Source organism: Lissotriton vulgaris, chromosome 12 (assembly GCF_964263255.1).
Source record: "Lissotriton vulgaris chromosome 12, aLisVul1.2, whole genome shotgun sequence".
NCBI lineage: Eukaryota > Metazoa > Chordata > Amphibia > Caudata > Salamandridae > Lissotriton > Lissotriton vulgaris.
Window position 1 is genome coordinate 143378166 of NC_141700.1, and position 22885 is coordinate 143401050.

General features: G+C 45.6%; 1 protein-coding gene across 2 annotated transcripts in view; it reads left to right on the top strand.

Moving 5' to 3' along the window:
- LOC147673695 (sodium/potassium-transporting ATPase subunit alpha-2) overlaps positions 1-22885 on the top strand; it is a 393987-nt gene that overhangs the window by 364511 nt on the left and 6591 nt on the right. For both annotated transcript variants that reach the window (XM_086947613.1, XM_086947614.1), the window contains exons 20-22: positions 3919-4049; positions 11889-11990; positions 14428-14519. In XM_086947613.1, the coding sequence (XP_086803739.1) occupies positions 3919-4049; positions 11889-11990; positions 14428-14519 (325 nt within the window). The remainder of the gene's footprint in view (positions 1-3918; positions 4050-11888; positions 11991-14427; positions 14520-22885) is intronic.

A 22885-nucleotide genomic window follows, 5' to 3' on the forward strand; every position in this document is an offset into this window, starting at 1 on the left:
GGATGGGATGGGTGACTGCATAATCATACGCAGGATTCCCGGGTCCTCCATGTGTCCGGTAAAGTGTTTAGAAGATTACCTAGCACGAAGGGTGGCATCATGGGGGGGGACCTTGTTGAGACACGCGGACGCCACCCCACTGACGAAATTTCAGTTTCAGCGGGTGCTTGCGATGTCAATTGCCGCAGCGGGCTTGAACCCGGGCGAGTTTGGGACCCATTCCTTTCGTATAGGGGCTGCCACAGAAGCTACAGCCAGGGGTCTTAATGTGGAACAAGTCAAACGAGTGGGGCGTTGGTCCTCCAATTGTTATAAGAGATACGTGCGGTTGCACATGTTGTGAAGCTGTAATAATATACTCACGCTTCTTGTTTTTGTTTGGTTTTCAGTTACGCGAGCCTACGAGGCGGGGCGGACTATGCAGTTGACCCAACACCGGGCCAGCGGTCAGACATCACCGGCTGTGAGAAAGGAGGTGTGGGTCGTGGGCCACTCATACGTGAGGCGTGCCGCAGACGTATTCAAAGCAGGTGACATGATTCACGTAGCCGGGGAATACGGGTACAGGGTGTCCTTCTACGGAAGAGGCGGTCTCTGTATTGACCAGTTTCAAACATTTTTTGAGGGTTTGTTAGGGCGGACGAGGTCACCGCCGTCTATAGTTATAGTACATTTAGGGGGCAATGATTTGGTCACCACCGGTAGACGACTTCTCCTGGAGGCAATGCTTTCCACTGTAAGTTGGTTGGCAAGGAGAGTTCCGGGGTGCACCATTGCGTGGTCCCATATGATTCCACGAAAGATGTGGCGGGGGGCTATTTCTGTTCCTGCTTTGAACCATTCTGTTAGAAAACTGAATAACAAAGTGAGTAGGTTGTTCCGTTCCAGGACATTGCATTCTATCCCGCATGGTTGTATTAATGATGACAGTATGTATTTGGGGGATGGTGTGCATTTGTCTCGGGTGGGAAATGAGTTACTAATAGGAGACTTCCTAGCATGGTTAAAAACGTTGAAACATGACCTTTAGGTAGGAGTTTTGTGGGGGGTCCGGATAGCCGGTCAACTATCCGGCCTGTGGCGGTAAGGTCATGATCGGTGAGCACTAATTAGAAGATCCCTATGAGTGGGCGTCACCCAGCACGGATGGGAGCGCTCGGGAGAGGTGGCCTTTGGCCCCTCAATGGGGAGGCGGTCCCTTCGAAGGATGGGTCGCCGAAAGTAAAGGAAAGGCGGTCAAGGCCCCTTCCTTTGTAGGAGGGGTTACAGCCCCCTCCTGGGGAATTTCCCGGGGCCAGTGACGTCTGCGACGGCAGATGTGGTAAGTTGTGTGGGGTTGGGGGGAGGTCTACGATACCTTCTAGATACCTCACACGAGTCTTCGAACGACCTTTAACTGGCGTCGAGTTTATAGGTGCCCCCGTCAAGTCAAGGGAAATTGGTAGTAGTTGCACTTGAGGTACGCCTCCGTGCTGTCGCCCCTCCCAAGTGGGGGGGGTATGTCTGGTTAGGGATCTTGACACCGGTTACGACCTTGCCGTTGGCCCTTAAACGTTAGGATGTACAATTTCAATATTTCAAGAAAATGTTTTGTAGGATGTTAGATCGGCTAGGAGAACCTCTGTATTAGAGAATCTGTTAAGGTTAGCCAAACATCGCAATGTGGTAATGAAATTGTACATAATATGAACTGTTTAATGTTTTAATTTTTTGTTTTAATAAATACGGCCGGGAGGGTCACTCCCTCCCACTTCCAAAAACTTCAAGAACTGTTTCCGGTTTCCCTCCTTTGGGGATTGTGTTGAGAGGGGGTGGCGGGTATCTCAGCCATATGGAAAGGGGCGACCACTCGGTCCCCCCGAACGTATGGCAGAGTACCTCGATCCCCCCGGGAAGCCATTTTGGGCGGGAGGCGCGTCTCGGCTGGTATGCCCGAAGCGGCGTAGCCGGGGCGCGCTTTTTCCCGCCCTAGAGTGGGCTGGCCTAGACACTGACGCAGCTGGCCACGCCCCTCGGGGCAGGCAGGGGCGGGTTTACGCCCGCCCTGAAGACGGATAAAAAGGGACGCAAGACCAGAAGACATCCTCTTGTTCCTGTGCTCTGAAGCTGCACCTCCTCGCTGCACGTGAGCTCGAGACGGAACGAAGAGCCAATTTTGACCCACCCACCAGCCCCTGAGGACAGCAAGTTGTTTGTAATAAAGTGATCAATAATTTTGTTTCGTTTACAGGTTGTGGTAGTATCGTGTTGATTTTGAGTGTAATAAAGAATGGTTTATCTTATGTGAATTTTGTGATTAAAGTAATTCAGATATAGTGTCGATTTATAAGCATGCTTTTTCGGTCATAGTGGCCAATGTATTTTTAGGCTTAGTAGCACTGTCGTATTTATTTTGGTCGGGCGGTAAGGTCATGATCGGTGAGCACTAATTAGAAGATCCCTATGAGTGGGCGTCACCCAACACGGATGGGAGCGCTCGGGAGAGGTGGCCTTTGGCCCCTCAATGGGGAGGCGGTCCCTTCGAAGGATGGGTCGCCGAAAGTAAAGGAAAGGCGGTCAAGGCCCCTTCCTTTGTAGGAGGGGTTACAGCCCCCTCCTGGGGAATTTCCCGGGGCCAGTGACGTCTGCGACGGCAGATGTGGTAAGTTGTGTGGGGTTGGGGGGAGGTCTACGATACCTTCTAGATACCTCACACGAGTCTTCGAACGACCTTTAACTGGCGTCGAGTTTATAGGTGCCCCCGTCAAATCAAGGGAAATTGGTAGTAGTTGCACTTGAGGTACGCCTCCGTGCTGTCGCCCCTCCCAAGTGGGGGGGGGGTATGTCTGGTTAGGGATCTTGACACCGGTTACGACCTTGCCGTTGGCCCTTAAACGTTAGGATGTACAATTTCAATATTTCAAGAAAATGTTTTGTAGGATGTTAGATCGGCTAGGAGAACCTCTGTATTAGAGAATCTGTTAAGGTTAGCCAAACATCGCAATGTGGTAATGAAATTGTACATAATATGAACTGTTTAATGCTTTAATTTTTTGTTTTAATAAATACGGCCGGGAGGGTCACTCCCTCCCACTTCCAAAAACTTCAAGAACTGTTTCCGGTTTCCCTCCTTTGGGGATTGTGTTGAGAGGGGGTGGCGGGTATCTCAGCCATATGGGTATCACCAACATTTTGCTGGTTGTCATCTCTCAGATATTAACACCTTAAGAGCGTCGAACGTTCAGCGCCCAGTGCTGAACGTTCGACGAACGAATACTGGCCCGTCGGCCAACGGTCGTGCGCAGCACTGGCAAGGTAGTGCTTGCGACGACCGTTGGCCGACGGCAGCACTTAAGGTGTTAATCGGACTCGCTCCATCCTTTTTTGTTTCTCTAGTGCCTAATTATAAAACATGTCCCCGTTCCCACTCTACTACAGCTTTTGTGGGCAGATTTACTACTTCTTCCTCCACTTCACAACATTTCTTTATATTGAGACTAAGCGTGAGGATGGCATCTGTGAGACAAAGGCAAAAATCAAGGGCAGATTTGGAGAGGCAGGAGTCAGCATTGCTAAGGGCTAGTGCTTCAGTTCAGGAGAAAGAATTTTCAAGCAAATCCCTCCCTGTCAGTAAAAAAGCATCAACCCATACTGAGTGGTTGTGTTTATACAGATTGAATTGAAATGGGATCAAATGATCTGCAGACTTGTGTTGCTGATATTTACTGTCTCATGTTAAACAAAAGTATATCATGTTAAACATAGTCCTTGGAAGTACTTACATAGCGCTGAAGCTGCACGTGATAAGTGAGGGTCAGCATTGATACTGATGTGTGGGCAGGGGGACACCTAGAGTTCTCCAGGTGGCAGCATTGCATGGTATCAAAGTATTTGAGGTTTTCAAATGCTATATAAAATTCTGCCTTTGTTTTTCAATAGACTTATGAGCAGCGGAAAGTGGTTGAGTTCACATGCCACACCGCCTTCTTCGCCAGCATTGTGGTGGTGCAATGGGCTGACTTGATCATCTGTAAGACCAGAAGAAACTCCGTCTTCCAGCAGGGCATGAAGTAAGTGATGTCTATACCCAAGCCATACAAGCAGTGGAGGGAAGTGATGCATCTCTGTTTGCATGAGCATGTTTATGGATAGTTTGGAAAATGGCATTTGTCCATTTTGAAGACCCAGGCGCTTATTTACAAGTCTCCTGCGCAGCCGGTGCGTCATTGTTAATATGGAAAAAATTACGTACGGGCAGCGCAAGGGGCTTGTAAATAGGCCCCCAGTATTTTGATATTCATGAACAGGTGCAGTTGCGCCAGTAAGAAGCTCGGTGTGCCGAGCTCCCACTGAGGAGAGCTGCGCGTGACCTGGAGGCTACAGGCTAGCCTCCCTGCAACTCATAACAGAGCTGGGTACAAATGTCCACCGTCTGCATGAAATGAACTCAGCCTTTCTTTATTTATGGTTGATAAAATGAGTACCACTGAGGAGGAGGCTACTTCCCATCAGCACTCTAAATGGCTCAACCTTTCCTTCTTTGCTTTTTATTATTATTAATGTTTTTTTGCAGTTTTATATTGCTCAAACTTTGCACAATAGCATTAGCGCGCTTTACATGAGAACCAGATTCAGTTACACGTTTTTTGGGCAGAATGAGATTAAATAATTTGCCCAGAATCACGGGATCATGAGGCGAAATGGGGACTGCAGCCTGGTTCCCCAGTTCCAAGCTGGCAGCTCTGGAAATGAGAGCCATTCATTTGGCTAGTAACTCCCGTCAGCACGCTGAACCGGCTCAATCTTTATTTAAGGGTTGATGAAATGAGTACCATTGAGCTGGCTAATAATGAGCATCAGCACGCTGAACCGGCTCAATCTTTATTTAAGGGTTGATGAAATGAGTACCATTGAGCTGGCTAATAATGAGCATCAGCACGCTGAACCGGCTCAATCTTTATTTAAGGGTTGATGAAATGAGTACCATTGAGCTGGCTAATAATGAGCATCAGCACGCTGAACCGGCTCAATCTTTATTTAAGGGTTGATGAAATGAGTACCATTGAGCTGGCTAATAATGAGCATCAGCACGCTGAACTGGTTCAATCTTTATTTAAGGGTTGATGAAATGAGTACCATTGAGCTGGCTAATAACGAGCATCAGCACGCTTAACCGGCTCAATCTTTATTTTCAGGTTGATGAAATGAGGGCCATTGAGCCGGGTTTTAAAGCTCATCGGCACGCTGAACCGGCTCAATCTTTATTTAAGGGTTGATGAAATGAGTACCATTGAGCTGGCTAATAACGAGCATCAGCACGCTTAACCAGCTCAATCTTTATTTTCAGGTTGATGAAATGAGGGCCATTGAGCCGGGTTTTAAAGCTCATCGGCACGCTGAACCGGCTCAATCTTTATTTAAGGGTTGATGAAATGAGTACCATTGAGCTGGCTAATAACGAGCATCAGCACGCTGAATTGGTTCAATCTTTATTTAAGGGTTGATGAAATGAGTACCATTGAGCTGGCTAATAACGAGCATCAGCACGCTTAACCAGCTCAATCTTTATTTTCAGGTTGATGAAATGAGGGCCATTGAGCCGGGGTTTAAAGCTCATCGGCACGCTGAACCGGCTCAATCTTTATTTACGGGTTGATGAAATGAGGGCCATTGAGCCGGGTTTTAAAGCTCATCGGCACGCTGAACCGGTTCAATCTTTATTTACGGGTTGATGAAATGAGGACTATTGAGCTGGCTAACAACGGTCATCAGCATGCTAAATAGACTTGGTATTTCTAATTTACCTGTTGCTAAAACGAGTCTTAGTGAGTTGAGTCGCAGTGCTCCTGAGCACTCTGAGTAGATTCCGTGTGTCTATAGTTACAGGATGATGAGATGAGTACCACTGAGGTGGTTAGTAATGATAATCAGCAAGCACAGATAACTTAGTCTTTATTTAAAGGGTGATGAAACGAGAAGCATTGATGTAGGTAGCAACATCCTCGGCACAGCCGCTGAACCGAAGGCTGTGATTGGTCAGGACCGTCGGGATGCTAGAGCTCACTACTTTTGTTTGTTCTATGAAAGCAAAGCATGCATGTCGGATATAGAGCGGATGGGACAGTTTCCCTGTTTCTACATCTGTGTTTGGGCGAGAGCAGGAGCGGGCATTGATGGCCTCGTTGCTCACATTCTGTGGGGTGTTAATCACTGTTAATTGCCCTTCCCCATATTTTGCATTCTCTTTTTCAGCATTGGAGTGGAGGGGTCCTAACATCAAGGTGATCAGTTAATTCTTCCTCGCAGGGCATTAACCAGTTAGCGCTTTGAGCTTCAAGAGAAAAATAGGTTCATTTTCGGCTGTATGAAGAGTTCATATTATAGTATAAGGAACTTATTTACAGCAACATAAAGTCGGCTTCCTTAAACTTAGAGCAGTCTGCAGATACATGGTGGAATATCTGGCGAGCAGGGCCGGACTAGGAACCACAACCGGCCCTGGCAAAGTGCTTGCCTACCCCTCCCTATTGGTTGGAGGGGGGGTGGGCGGCCGAGCACTTTGCCGGGGCCGTTTTTAGGCCGATTTTGTTACAGGGCCGATTTTGCAGCTATGCTGCAAAAACGGCCCTGTCACAAAAACTGCCCCCAGGGGGCCAAAACCAGCCCCCACCCGTGCGACGCACCGGGGGATTGCCCGGTGCCTGCTATGGCCAGTCCGGGCCTGCTGGCGACAGTGCACGTACAAGAGGTGGGCAGGGTTTAGTGGACGTGCTGAGCCTGGTGTAAAACTGCTGATTCACTAGGCGCTCTGTAGGCACTGCAAGCAGACGCCGGATAGAGACTGTTTGACAGATGAATTGGGAAACTTGAGCTTTAATCCCGGCATGGTGCTCCACACACTGTGTGATACTGGGCACATTCTTTAACACTTCGGTTCCGCAATTTGCCAAGGAACAGCAGCTCTTCGAAACAGGTGCAAATCTGGTGATTGGTGCTAGATGTCATGCAGTTTACTGCTGGATTGTATTTCATTCCCAACTTCTGAAAATGTGGCCCAGCGGTTATTATATGTAAACTAACCGAATGAGCCAAGTCCTAGCTCTACTGCTTGTAACCCTAAACTTGCTGTGTGATCTTACACACATCGTTAGAAAGTAAAGGCTTTGAACCAGTCTTTGTAACAATATTACCCGACTCAAGGGTGCTAGGTTATCCCATCTCGCAGGCCCCACAGGTATGCCTGACGAAGGTGTGTTGTATGCACGCTCTCTCTCATGCGCACAATCTCCCGGTCGCATCATAGCAAGACATAAGCAGTGACTCACACAGACAAAGCGGCAACTGTCAATTCAACGAATAGCGCAGTTCGTCTTGAACCTTCCATCGACTTCCCTTGTATGAGTCATGTTATTTTTATAATAAAAATATGCTTTTATATAACACTGTTATCAGCCCCCAAACATAAACTGGAACCAGTGCCAGACCTAACGAGACGTAAAAAAGAAGTCACGTATTGAAAAACTCACCGCCGCAGCCCGGCTAGGACAGGAAGCCAGGCAACCTGTGTTGGGACGGGGGTGGGGCCGCAAAAAGAGAGGAAGCAGACGGGAGCCTACTCCACGCTCCTGTGTCTGTGAAGGCAGCCGGAAGATTTGCGTGTGAGCTAGCGGGGCTCCTGTGCTTGTGGAGAGCCCCGGTTATTGCCGAGACCAACCCGCTGCCGAGGGAGAAAGGGACACGCGGAAAGAGCCCGGTGAGTGGGTGGGTGGGTGGGTGAGGGGGGATGTGTGTGCGCGTGTGTGTGTGTGTGAGTGTGTCTGTGTGTGCGTTTGTCTGTGTGTGTCTGTCTGTGTGAGTGTGTGCGCACGCGCATGTGTGTCTGTGTGTGTGTGCGTGCATGCGTGTGACCTGATCCATTGTGACTGGGAACGGCATGCCGGAATCATAGCGCGTGTTCACGCGTGTGACCTGATCCGAATCCGGCATGCTGCGCGTGCCCATCTCTTTTCTCCTGGGAAGCACAGGTGTTGACTATAGGTCTCGCGGCGAGACATCGCTTCGCGCTGTAATCACCAGGGCAAGACCTAAAAAACAGCATCATGTAATTTGGATTTTCAAATTGCCTCTACAGACAAGGTTCAATCAAGTCAAGTCATAAGCTTTTATTCGATTTGAAAATACAAATCACACAAGCATAGACATAAAAACCGTTCATTACATACACGATTAATCTAAAAAACATGGAGACTCAAACGATCTCAGAGATAATTCATAAAGGAAGTAAACACATAGTAGTCATACACTGGGCAACAATATATGATTAAAAATATAATAAAGGGTAAAAAGCTCAAAGCTAAAAAGGGTCATGCATGTACAGACAGGAATAAAGATGATTATCACACAAAATACTTTTCCTGGCAGCTGTACATTTTAGCATTGTTTCAATCACCTTTTGCTGTGGTTAAGCGAAGGTAATTCAGTAACTGACGAGAGTTGCATACCAACAAAGCACACAAATTATCTGTTGGAGCTTCTAGACTGCCAAGAAGATGTGCCATAGGTCGGTGTTAGATGAGGAGTGTTGTGAGTTTCTATACAGAGGCGATGTGGTTTACTTCAGTGCAGATGCCAGTGGTGAGCACATTCTATATCCTGTGTTCCAAACCTGTGATATCTAGCTTTTGAGATACAGCACTTCAAGCATGTGGGTTACTTTTTAATTGCTGAAGTGGCGGGAGGTACCAAACAGTTTAAGCCTAATTTGGAGCTTGCTAATGAACATCCTCTGATTTGTGGCAGACATGATCAATCCTCCCTTGGAGAATTCTCTCCAGTGGGAAATGACTCAGCAGAATTAACTCTGCAGTTCAATTTGTATGACTGAGTCACTTACATTGGTGAATTCTCCAACAGAGAACTTCTGTTTTTCTCTACTAATTTCAGTATTTTGTGTTTTGATTCAATTAAAAATCATGCTCATGGGGTCTAATCTTATTGCTGAAGCCGGCGGGCTGTTTTTACGGATGCAACGTTGACTCAGTCAGACGAATGTGGAATGCCTCCATAGATCTCCATAAAGCTGGAGTCACTATTCCTTTGAAACTAAGGGGTTTATTTACAAGCCCCTTGCACTACTTTTGCGTCATTTTTAATATGGGAAAAATGACGCAAAAGTAGCGCAAGGGGCTTGTAAATCTGCCCCAAAATCTTCAGGACAGAAGGAATCAAATGCATCCTATTGGATATTTGGTTTAGATATTCTCACCTTCGGATCTGAATTACTTCAAGTACGCTTGGTAAATGCATGCTGAATAATTCAATGGGTAATGGTGTACTGTTTATTCAATTCCCATCTGACAACGTGGCGCCATACATATGTGTCTGTATGGTTTAAGTCAGTAAACATTTCTTTGTGATAAAATGAAGAATTCATCTAATTTATCATTCCAGGTACATCTGCAAAAATGTCACAAAATCTCTGTGGACCAGTCCTTCTCTGGTTTCATCATATCTGTCTAGTTTCACACGTTCATGTTTAGGTCCTGTTTGGTCTGTTGGCCTTACTAGAGAGCACTGTGCAGTAACCAAGGGCAGATGCTTAAGCACCATTTGTTTAATGTGGTGTTTAATACTGGAATGTGCCTATCTCTGGGCACTTCTAACCTTTAGCAGATATGAGCATTTGTGGCCCTTATAAGGTAGTTGAAATGCTCATGATCAGACATTTTTGCGAAGTGGAGAATGGAGACTCGAAAGGATGTCTTCGTATTTAACAGCCTATAAATTCATAGAGAATGCCACCCACAAGATTGGTGTAGCAGAGGCCTCCTTGGAAGGGACAAACACATGGCAAAGAAGCAGTTGCAGTGTGATGGGGTGGCTGGAGAAAGGAAGGACATCCTTATTCATCATAAGCTAAGGCAGAATTTAGCATCAGAAGACCCCTCCTACATAAAGGTTCAGAAGAGCCAATGGGCAGTGGGGGAATGCAGGAGCACTGGAGAAGTCACAGGTTAGATAATCATTTTCAGATATTAATTTCCCCTTGACATCAGTCAGTGTTGCATAATAAGTGCTTGTGGTAGAGCTGTGATTGTGACATCAAATTACGCTGAACACAAGCCTCAGTCTGGTGACAATCTAATCTAGTTTACATACTTTTGGTTAATTTTACCTTCTTGTTACCCTCTAATGGAACAAGCTTACTTCAATCATCAGGGACAAGGGACAGCCTTTTCATCCACACACTTAGGTAGACCTAACAAATCAACTTCTTTCAAGATTTCCTGCATTGATCTATGGGCTTGTGTGTTTTTAATATGTATGTATGTAGACTTCCGTAATGGTGTATCCATTTATGGTAGGCGTATATTCGCTGCTCTTACAAACAGCATAAATTACACTCATTGCTTATTTGCTAACAGGTTCTTTATTAGCCACAATGTGTACCATTTTTATTCTATTATAAAACGTTCTGTTAAAAACAATTACACTGCTCAATAAATAAACATGAAGAACAAGTAATAAATAAATGAATAATTAATAAATACTTCCTATGCAGCAGTAGACATTTTGGGGAGAGGATGTGGCCGAACGGGCTAGGCGGTCGATCTCAGATCTGGGGAATGGGGTTCGAGTCTCGTCAATGACGCTCAACATCCTATGATTCTGGGCAAATCACTTAATCTCCCCGTGCCTAACAAAAATTAATGTGTCCTTGTGTAACATAACTAGAGCTCGTGTAAAGCGCTCTGATACCCGATACCTTCGGGTCAAGTTTGCGCTATATAAAACTCTGGAAAATAAAAAAGAAACTTATTTCAGCAAGAAAACAATAAAGAATGGTATATCATGTACACATTTCATTCACTGTATAATGTTGTGTAATTAAGAATCTGGACTATTATGATCAATTCTTTTTTAAATATTCCTTTTATTGAATTTTCAAACAACAACAGTAACAGATTAAGTTCGGCCAGAGAGACAGACAAACCCCACTTTAAATCGTACAATATTCACTGATTTTTGTTGGGTAGATAGTTTAAAAAACTTCTTCTGTAGTCAATTATACAATCAGAGACTTCACCGATCCTCCACAGACAAACTGAACACTCTTCAGAGAGCGCTACCTATACACAGCAATCAAGGTGGCCCATAATTAAGCCGGTCCATCAGTTTATTCAGTGCCTCAGGCCATTCAGACAATTCCACAGTGAGCTTGTCATTCAGTCTCATCATTATCCTATGCTACTCAACTGCTAGAATCAATTTTTGTAAGTCCATTTTCCATTTGCCATAGCCAGGAAGTCTTGGGTTGTTATAATCAATTTAATTGAAATGTCTGTTGTTTGTAATGAGAGATTTCTAATATTTAAACTATATGGAATAGACTTGCCTTCAGTGGCTGTGTCATGAAGATTGTGAGACAACCAGTGAGATTCCTCAGGAAGAGGAAGGCTGAATAGGTGACCTCAGCACACATCATTGATAAAGAGACATACCTCTCCATATATAGCTGTTCCATAATCTAGAAAAAGATATGTCAGCTGATCAGTGTAAAAAACATCGGCGGCCATATTTTACCTTCAGAGCAGAACGTATGGCAGAAGGGGTGGCCTTCCAAATATACATCTTTTAAGGCTGGGATTTACCAGCATTTGGTGTTTCCCATTAAAATGATACCAAGAGTAAAGGACTTTGCTAAACGTTTCTTGATTTGAGGATTGTAGCGCACATTCATACAAGTTGACACAAATCTTCTCTGATCATGTTTCACATTTTTCAACCTTTGATGAGAGAACATCACAGGTCTGTTTCATGGGCACACACTAATTTAAATTCATCATCTCACCTTTAAGCACTGTAACTACTACATTAGTTTTTTATAATTGATTTTGTTTGTCTTTCAGGAACAAAATTTTGATCTTTGGCCTCCTTGAAGAAACCGCCCTTGCAGCCTTCCTCTCCTACTGCCCTGGAATGGATGTGGCCCTCAGGATGTACCCCCTGAAGTAAGTGACCAGACTGAAAGATGGACACGAACCATCGAGTTCTTATTGCGTATTCAATCTAAAGAATAGAATATTCCCTAATTCAACGTATAGTTCATAACAGTTATTTTGTATGTCCAACTTAATATCAGCTCTGATGCTTGGACAAACTTTAATTGCTACCCTTTCTGGAGATCATTTGCAAATATCCGAGGGAAATATTCTTGTGAGTTACAAAAATCCATACATAGAATTGCAGCAGGACACTCTTTGGAATCCCTAGTGCATCTGAAACCTCAGCACACAGGCAATATTAAAGACGCCATTCCAAAACTCTTACATTGTACATTTTGTTAATTCAAAGACCTTAAGTCTTTCAATGCCAAGGTCCATGAAATGCAAAGAAACTATAGACATGCTGCATCTAGAAACTGGAATAGAGTCCCAGAGTACCATGTAGAAACAAGATAACCCAAGCAAAGCCTATTTTTTTTAACTCAACCACCTACAATGCTTCGATTCGCCCCATAACTTATTTACCTGCAAATCATATGCTGCCAATGAAAATTCCCAAGCTTTTCACAGGTAGTTGCAATAACCTATTAATACTAATTATCGGAGAACTTCATCCGCATAAGTGTCCTGGAAACATCCAATAAACATCACCAACAGCTACTCCACCATTCACCTTCACACAGACTTCAGCTCAAATGTTGAAGTGATCGATCTTCCCAGCTTGGGTCTTTGAGACACCCTCCCAATCTCATTAGCTCTCCAACCATAGGCTCACCAAATTGTATTATCACAAATAAATTCCTCTCTTGCCCTAAAATCTTTAAACAAATCGTAGGTCAGAAGAAAAAAAAACCAAAGCCCTGACAGAAACAAAAAATGTCAATTCTTTTTTTTTAAAATCCAGTCTAGAAAGCAATATATTTGTCTGTGGTCTAGCATCTCTTACCAATGCCTCAGGCTAGGTACCTAAATAGAAGTAGAAGTGTCATAGGCTGCTGGAAAGCAGCCATGGTGCTGGCATCAGCTTCAACATTGAAAATCCAAGTACTACAAATGCCAAAAAAAGTGTTTCATGATGTCTACCAATATAGGTAGCTCATTTGCTGAAACACAATACATGCTCTTTCCGTCATCCATGCTGCTAATGCTGACGTGAGCCACACATGACTGGCATGATGTGCTGGTCATGATCTTCCTCATCCTAAGCATATTCTATATTGGATGAAAAGCAAATATTTTCCTGCATGTTCCCCACCCTTGTCTTCCTTGAATTCTGATCCACTTTCAATATCAGTCAGCAAATAACTGTGTTAGTAATGTGGCAAATACATGTGGGCTGTGAGGGTGGGTATTGGATTGTTGACTGGTATCTTACACTTCTTTAAGGCAAAAATCCAGCCCATAATAGTAAGTAATTAACAATCAAATGAGCTTAGCCTGTGCTCTCAGGCTGAATTTACTTCTGTTCAGGGCATGAGCACCTGCCCTTAGAGTCCTAATCAAAGGCAGTGAGCCCTATGTACACAGGCGGTGCAAAAAGATTGATTCCACATTAAGTGGGCACAAGATGAGGAATGGTAACCATGGGTCATGTGTACAAAACCATGTTGTTGTCACAAACCCTGGGATTCGTCATAAGAAGAGTTTTTATAATGAACAAAAGCTCTTTTAAGAGTCAGATTAGACACAAAATGTGTTTATCCATTAAGTTTGGCCCCAAAAAGAAGACAACTATGAGACCCAATTACTTCATTTTTTTATATGAGTGTTATGCGTTCTCTGTCTAAGACCCCTTTGCAACAAGAAGTTGCCAAACCTCCATGACTTCCTTTAGTTTGATTATTTTTTTTTCTTCTGTTATATTATATGTTTTATCCTATTTATACACTTTGTATTACATTTAATTGATTTGTATTTCATGTATATTGCTCTTATTTGCATACTGTTTCGCTTATACTGCTTGCATTTTTATTGATGATTATACGTCATGACTATATGTTTCTCTCATTAAGTGTTCATTTTGTAACTTACATTTTTTTTCCTTCTTATTTATATCAATAAACTTCTTTTGAACTGAAGAGTCAGAAAATTACTTCTAACTCTTAAAAGGGTTTTTATAGGCCTTTTCAAATCTTAAATTAGAAAGGCCATGAAAGAGGCATCCCCTCCTATGTCTGATTCAGAAAGCTCTGCATCAATGGTTTCTGACTGGCGCCACTGGAGGACACTAAGGAGCAGATTTACAAGCCCCCAGCGCCACTTTTGGTCACTTTTCCCATGTTAAAAGTGACACAAACCTGGTGCAAAGGGCTTGTAAATCCTCCCCTAAGTACATGTAAGTGCTTTAGTGGCTTAACTTCATGTAGCAGCATGTTATGTTTCACGCTGGTGTTTTATTGCTGCTCAGATTTGACATTATCTGTTCTTTGCTCTTCTCCTGTAGGATTACCTGGTGGTTTTGCGCCTTTCCTTACAGTCTTTTGATCTTCTTATATGATGAGGTTCGCAAGTTGATTCTGCGTCGTGACCCCGGAGGTGAGAACGCGTTGTAGAAGCATTTGAGAATCCAGTTTTTGTTAAATATATTTTTTGCTAACCCAGAAAAACTCAAATGCTTGCTACAGCATCCTATTGCTTGTTGACTCAAAAATACTTGTAGGCGTGTTAGTGCTTATCAAGGAGGAAGTTAATTCTGAGGAACCTCCATTGTACCATTATTTTAAAAAAAAGAACACACAGAAATACAGAATAAACAAGTACTCAAAAATATCTCCCATGCATAAATACAGCTCAAGAAAAACATTCTAAATCCAACTAACATTTTTGTCAAGCACTAGCCACCACTTACGTTTGTCTGGAGCAACAACAATAAATTAATTCACTCCAGCAATAGGTGAGAAATTATTTGGCTACAGTTAGTAATTGGAAAGAAATTGAGATGCATTTATGTATAGTAGATGTTTAGAGTAGATCTATTTGAGTATATGTTTGTGAAGCCCGTGTATGCACCTTTGCCATTATTGTGGGCTTCTTGTCTCCCTGATTACTAAAGGGTGGAGTATTCATGGTCTGGCAGCCACAGGAAGCCAACATAATTTCACGACAAAGGGGAAATCTGGGGCATATTACCAACAACTAGCGAAAATTATCGCTAAATAGGCTTAGCGACAATTTTTCTATCGCCAAGCATCGCCGGATTTTATCGCGGAGATAACGTGCTATTAGCAACGTTTATCTCAAAAGAGATAAAATACCTGGCGATAGCGGCGAAATGCATGAATATCGCTGAGAATACAGCGATATTCACGCATTCGCGGCGAAATGCTCTTAGCCATGTTATCCACCTCCCATTGGATAACATGGCTGAGAACTGGTCTGGGCAGGTGTTAGCATTTGGAGATATTCACGCTCAGCGCAAATATTTCCATTGCTACGCCTGCCTTGCTAATAGGCGATAGCCATGTTACCGACTTCTTTAAGTCGCTAACAGGTTGGGTACGCCCACTTTGCATGTCATTAGCGATAAATATCGCTGACATGCAAAGCGGGCCCCAAACTGCTCGCTATCGACTACAGGCTGTTGCTAACTGCTGTTAGCGACAGCTTGCTAATAGGGCGATAGGCAATTTTCGCCGCTTTAGCGGTGAAAATTCTATCGCTCACCTTCATAATATGCCCCTCTGTCTGTTACACTACTGTGATTTTAGTTGCAGGTGCTGGTGATTGAATGTTAATAAATTGTAATGCACCTGGAACAAAATCTTTCAGACCTTCTGAACTGCCCATGCACTCAGTTCAAAGAGTAAGTGCCCACCCAGTCTTGACAAATGCAAACAATTCTTTCCAGTGGTTGCAGAAGGGTGTCTGCCACCCAAAGGAAGCAGCATAGTCCTCTGGGGTTCTACTGGTCAGTAGGCTAGTCCTTTGAATTAATAGTTGGTGCTGGTGCTGTTATAGTTTAATACTCACTCTAGAGAGCACACATGTTCACTTACCTATATCTCAAGCATTATTGGTCATGGTTGAAAAATTTGGAGGCTGGGGCGCCTACAGATCTGGGCCGATTTACAAAAGGGGGGTGGTGATGAACAGAGTGTCTGAATTGAGCAGACCACTCTTACCCAGTCCAAAGATCAGGGCTTGATCCATCACCGTTATTTATCTCACTGCCCCATCCCAGCTCAGAACCTGGCTATATGCAAATCAGTCTGTCCCTGGCCCAGTGCATCATGGGAACAGGGCAGACTAAACTACCAAGCCAATTCTTTACCAGAAAGGAGACAAGCTACCGGGGACCGGTTTCTGGCATTTCAGCCTCTTCGGCCCGGCTTGCTTGAATCCTGATGGAGCAGTGAGAAAGGGACTCATGTCTGAGTATACCCTGCCACACCTATAGTGGCCAAAATCGATTTACAAAAGGGGGGTGGTGATGAACAGAGTGTCTGAATTGAGCAGACCACTCTTACCCAGTCCAAAGATCAGGGCTTGATCCATCACCGTTATTTATCTCACTGCCCCATCCCAGCTCAGAACCTGGCTATATGCAAATCAGTCTGTCCCTGGCCCAGTGCATCATGGGAACAGGGCAGACTAAACTACCAAGCCAATTCTTTACCAGAAAGGAGACAAGCTACCGGGGACCGGTTTCTGGCATTTCAGCCTCTTCGGCCCGGCTTGCTTGAATCCTGATGGAGCAGTGAGAAAGGGACTCATGTCTGAGTATACCCTGCCACACCTATAGTGGCCAAAATCGATTTACAAAAGGGGGGTGGTGATGAACAGAGTGTCTGAATTGAGCAGACCACTCTTACCCAGTCCAAAGATCAGGGCTTGATCCATCACCGTTATTTATCTCACTGCCCCATCCCAGCTCAGAACCTGGCTATATGCAAATCAGTCTGTCCCTGGCCCAGTGCATCATGGGAACAGGGCAGACTAAACTACCAAGCCAATTCTTTACCAGAAAGGAGACAAGCTACCGGGGACCGGTTTCTGGCATTTCAGCCTCTTCGGCCCGGCTTGCTTGAATCCTGATGGAGCAGTGAGAAAGGGACTCATGTCTGAGTATACCCTGCCACACCTATAGTGGCCAAAATCGATTTACAAAAGGGGGGTGGTGATGAACAGAGTGTCTGAATTGAGCAGACCACTCTTACCCAGTCCAAAGATCAGGGCTTGATCCATCACCGTTATTTATCTCACTGCCCCATCCCAGCTCAGAACCTGGCTATATGCAAATCAGTCTGTCCCTGGCCCAGTGCATCATGGGAACAGGGCAGACTAAACTACCAAGCCAATTCTTTACCAGAAAGGAGACAAGCTACCGGGGACCGGTTTCTGGCATTTCAGCCTCTTCGGCCCGGCTTGCTTGAATCCTGATGGAGCAGTGAGAAAGGGACTCATGTCTGAGTATACCCTGCCACACCTATAGTGGCCAAAATCGATTTACAAAAGGGGGGTGGTGATGAACAGAGTGTCTGAATTGAGCAGACCACTCTTACCCAGTCCAAAGATCAGGGCTTGATCCATCACCGTTATTTATCTCACTGCCCCATCCCAGCTCAGAACCTGGCTATATGCAAATCAGTCTGTCCCTGGCCCAGTGCATCATGGGAACAGGGCAGACTAAACTACCAAGCCAATTCTTTACCAGAAAGGAGACAAGCTACCGGGGACCGGTTTCTGGCATTTCAGCCTCTTCGGCCCGGCTTGCTTGAATCCTGATGGAGCAGTGAGAAAGGGACTCATGTCTGAGTATACCCTGCCACACCTATAGTGGCCAAAATCGATTTACAAAAGGGGGGTGGTGATGAACAGAGTGTCTGAATTGAGCAGACCACTCTTACCCAGTCCAAAGATCAGGGCTTGATCCATCACCGTTATTTATCTCACTGCCCCATCCCAGCTCAGAACCTGGCTATATGCAAATCAGTCTGTCCCTGGCCCAGTGCATCATGGGAACAGGGCAGACTAAACTACCAAGCCAATTCTTTACCAGAAAGGAGACAAGCTACCGGGGACCGGTTTCTGGCATTTCAGCCTCTTCGGCCCGGCTTGCTTGAATCCTGATGGAGCAGTGAGAAAGGGACTCATGTCTGAGTATACCCTGCCACACCTATAGTGGCCAAAATCGATTTACAAAAGGGGGGTGGTGATGAACAGAGTGTCTGAATTGAGCAGACCACTCTTACCCAGTCCAAAGATCAGGGCTTGATCCATCACCGTTATTTATCTCACTGCCCCATCCCAGCTCAGAACCTGGCTATATGCAAATCAGTCTGTCCCTGGCCCAGTGCATCATGGGAACAGGGCAGACTAAACTACCAAGCCAATTCTTTACCAGAAAGGAGACAAGCTACCGGGGACCGGTTTCTGGCATTTCAGCCTCTTCGGCCCGGCTTGCTTGAATCCTGATGGAGCAGTGAGAAAGGGACTCATGTCTGAGTATACCCTGCCACACCTATAGTGGCCAAAATCGATTTACAAAAGGGGGGTGGTGATGAACAGAGTGTCTGAATTGAGCAGACCACTCTTACCCAGTCCAAAGATCAGGGCTTGATCCATCACCGTTATTTATCTCACTGCCCCATCCCAGCTCAGAACCTGGCTATATGCAAATCAGTCTGTCCCTGGCCCAGTGCATCATGGGAACAGGGCAGACTAAACTACCAAGCCAATTCTTTACCAGAAAGGAGACAAGCTACCGGGGACCGGTTTCTGGCATTTCAGCCTCTTCGGCCCGGCTTGCTTGAATCCTGATGGAGCAGTGAGAAAGGGACTCATGTCTGAGTATACCCTGCCACACCTATAGTGGCCAAAATCGATTTACAAAAGGGGGGTGGTGATGAACAGAGTGTCTGAATTGAGCAGACCACTCTTACCCAGTCCAAAGATCAGGGCTTGATCCATCACCGTTATTTATCTCACTGCCCCATCCCAGCTCAGAACCTGGCTATATGCAAATCAGTCTGTCCCTGGCCCAGTGCATCATGGGAACAGGGCAGACTAAACTACCAAGCCAATTCTTTACCAGAAAGGAGACAAGCTACCGGGGACCGGTTTCTGGCATTTCAGCCTCTTCGGCCCGGCTTGCTTGAATCCTGATGGAGCAGTGAGAAAGGGACTCATGTCTGAGTATACCCTGCCACACCTATAGTGGCCAAAATCGATTTACAAAAGGGGGGTGGTGATGAACAGAGTGTCTGAATTGAGCAGACCACTCTTACCCAGTCCAAAGATCAGGGCTTGATCCATCACCGTTATTTATCTCACTGCCCCATCCCAGCTCAGAACCTGGCTATATGCAAATCAGTCTGTCCCTGGCCCAGTGCATCATGGGAACAGGGCAGACTAAACTACCAAGCCAATTCTTTACCAGAAAGGAGACAAGCTACCGGGTATTCTCAGATGTGAGACCCTTGCTCATTGCACCATCAGGATTCAAGCAAACCGGGCCGAAGACGGCTGTAATGCCAGAAACCGGTCCCCGGGAGCTTGTTTCCTTCCCAGTGTAAGAATTGGCTTTTGTAGTTTGGTTTGCCCTGTTCCCATCATGCACTGGGACAGAAACAGACTAATTTGCATACAGCCAGGTTCTGAAACTGGGATGGTGCAGTGAGCTAAAAAACGGTGTTGGATCTAGCCCTGATCTCTTGACTGGGTGAGAGCTTTCTGCTTAATTCAGAGACTCTGTCCCTCACCACCCCTTGTTGTAAATATTTTTGTCCACCTTAAGCGTGGAAGGGTATTCTCAGATGTGAGACCCTTGCTCATTGCACCATCAGGATTCAAGCAAACCGGGCCGAAGACGGCTGTAATGCCAGAAACCGGTCCCCGGGAGCTTGTTTCCTTCCCAGTGTAAGAATTGGCTTTTGTAGTTTGGTTTGCCCTGTTCCCATCATGCACTGGGACAGAAACAGACTAATTTGCATACAGCCAGGTTCTGAAACTGGGATGGTGCAGTGAGCTAAAAAACGGTGTTGGATCTAGCCCTGATCTCTTGACTGGGTGAGAGCTTTCTGCTTAATTCAGAGACTCTGTCCCTCACCACCCCTTGTTGTAAATATTTTTGTCCACCTTAAGCGTGGAAGGGTATTCTCAGATGTGAGACCCTTGCTCATTGCACCATCAGGATTCAAGCAAACCGGGCCGAAGACGGCTGTAATGCCAGAAACCGGTCCCCGGGAGCTTGTTTCCTTCCCAGTGTAAGAATTGGCTTTTGTAGTTTGGTTTGCCCTGTTCCCATCATGCACTGGGACAGAAACAGACTAATTTGCATACAGCCAGGTTCTGAAACTGGGATGGTGCAGTGAGCTAAAAAACGGTGTTGGATCTAGCCCTGATCTCTTGACTGGGTGAGAGCTTTCTGCTTAATTCAGAGACTCTGTCCCTCACCACCCCTTGTTGTAAATATTTTTGTCCACCTTAAGCGTGGAAGGGTATTCTCAGATGTGAGACCCTTGCTCATTGCACCATCAGGATTCAAGCAAACCGGGCCGAAGACGGCTGTAATGCCAGAAACCGGTCCCCGGGAGCTTGTTTCCTTCCCAGTGTAAGAATTGGCTTTTGTAGTTTGGTTTGCCCTGTTCCCATCATGCACTGGGACAGAAACAGACTAATTTGCATACAGCCAGGTTCTGAAACTGGGATGGTGCAGTGAGCTAAAAAACGGTGTTGGATCTAGCCCTGATCTCTTGACTGGGTGAGAGCTTTCTGCTTAATTCAGAGACTCTGTCCCTCACCACCCCTTGTTGTAAATATTTTTGTCCACCTTAAGCGTGGAAGGGTATTCTCAGATGTGAGACCCTTGCTCATTGCACCATCAGGATTCAAGCAAACCGGGCCGAAGACGGCTGTAATGCCAGAAACCGGTCCCCGGGAGCTTGTTTCCTTCCCAGTGTAAGAATTGGCTTTTGTAGTTTGGTTTGCCCTGTTCCCATCATGCACTGGGACAGAAACAGACTAATTTGCATACAGCCAGGTTCTGAAACTGGGATGGTGCAGTGAGCTAAAAAACGGTGTTGGATCTAGCCCTGATCTCTTGACTGGGTGAGAGCTTTCTGCTTAATTCAGAGACTCTGTCCCTCACCACCCCTTGTTGTAAATATTTTTGTCCACCTTAAGCGTGGAAGGGTATTCTCAGATGTGAGACCCTTGCTCATTGCACCATCAGGATTCAAGCAAACCGGGCCGAAGACGGCTGTAATGCCAGAAACCGGTCCCCGGGAGCTTGTTTCCTTCCCAGTGTAAGAATTGGCTTTTGTAGTTTGGTTTGCCCTGTTCCCATCATGCACTGGGACAGAAACAGACTAATTTGCATACAGCCAGGTTCTGAAACTGGGATGGTGCAGTGAGCTAAAAAACGGTGTTGGATCTAGCCCTGATCTCTTGACTGGGTGAGAGCTTTCTGCTTAATTCAGAGACTCTGTCCCTCACCACCCCTTGTTGTAAATATTTTTGTCCACCTTAAGCGTGGAAGGGTATTCTCAGATGTGAGACCCTTGCTCATTGCACCATCAGGATTCAAGCAAACCGGGCCGAAGACGGCTGTAATGCCAGAAACCGGTCCCCGGGAGCTTGTTTCCTTCCCAGTGTAAGAATTGGCTTTTGTAGTTTGGTTTGCCCTGTTCCCATCATGCACTGGGACAGAAACAGACTAATTTGCATACAGCCAGGTTCTGAAACTGGGATGGTGCAGTGAGCTAAAAAACGGTGTTGGATCTAGCCCTGATCTCTTGACTGGGTGAGAGCTTTCTGCTTAATTCAGAGACTCTGTCCCTCACCACCCCTTGTTGTAAATATTTTTGTCCACCTTAAGCGTGGAAGGGTATTCTCAGATGTGAGACCCTTGCTCATTGCACCATCAGGATTCAAGCAAACCGGGCCGAAGACGGCTGTAATGCCAGAAACCGGTCCCCGGGAGCTTGTTTCCTTCCCAGTGTAAGAATTGGCTTTTGTAGTTTGGTTTGCCCTGTTCCCATCATGCACTGGGACAGAAACAGACTAATTTGCATACAGCCAGGTTCTGAAACTGGGATGGTGCAGTGAGCTAAAAAACGGTGTTGGATCTAGCCCTGATCTCTTGACTGGGTGAGAGCTTTCTGCTTAATTCAGAGACTCTGTCCCTCACCACCCCTTGTTGTAAATATTTTTGTCCACCTTAAGCGTGGAAGGGTATTCTCAGATGTGAGACCCTTGCTCATTGCACCATCAGGATTCAAGCAAACCGGGCCGAAGACGGCTGTAATGCCAGAAACCGGTCCCCGGGAGCTTGTTTCCTTCCCAGTGTAAGAATTGGCTTTTGTAGTTTGGTTTGCCCTGTTCCCATCATGCACTGGGACAGAAACAGACTAATTTGCATACAGCCAGGTTCTGAAACTGGGATGGTGCAGTGAGCTAAAAAACGGTGTTGGATCTAGCCCTGATCTCTTGACTGGGTGAGAGCTTTCTGCTTAATTCAGAGACTCTGTCCCTCACCACCCCTTGTTGTAAATATACAGATCTGGGCCAGCAGCATCGGCCACCAATCCAGCCCCCGTTTAAAACTGGGGGTAGTACCTGCTGGGTTAGGGACCAGAGGTCTAATTGGTAAATTTGCATAATAGATTTTCATAGTAAGATGCAGTAATAGTTCATGACCTTTCGGGTGAGTGGGAAGCTCCTCTAGCTACCTTCCTATATCATGCAGCAAGGGAGTTGCATCAAGGTAATTCTCAAGACCTCATGAGTCACTAGAATGCGCACAAAGGCTCCTCACTGAGGCGGAAGGCTTATCCTGATGGCTTTGACTTCTGGTGATGATTCTTCCTGTGGTCTTCGATTGCGCTGTACAGCATATATATGTTGATGACAGTTGTCTTCTTGGGTGGGGCATCTTTGTGCTCAAGAGCAGGCATAGTTCA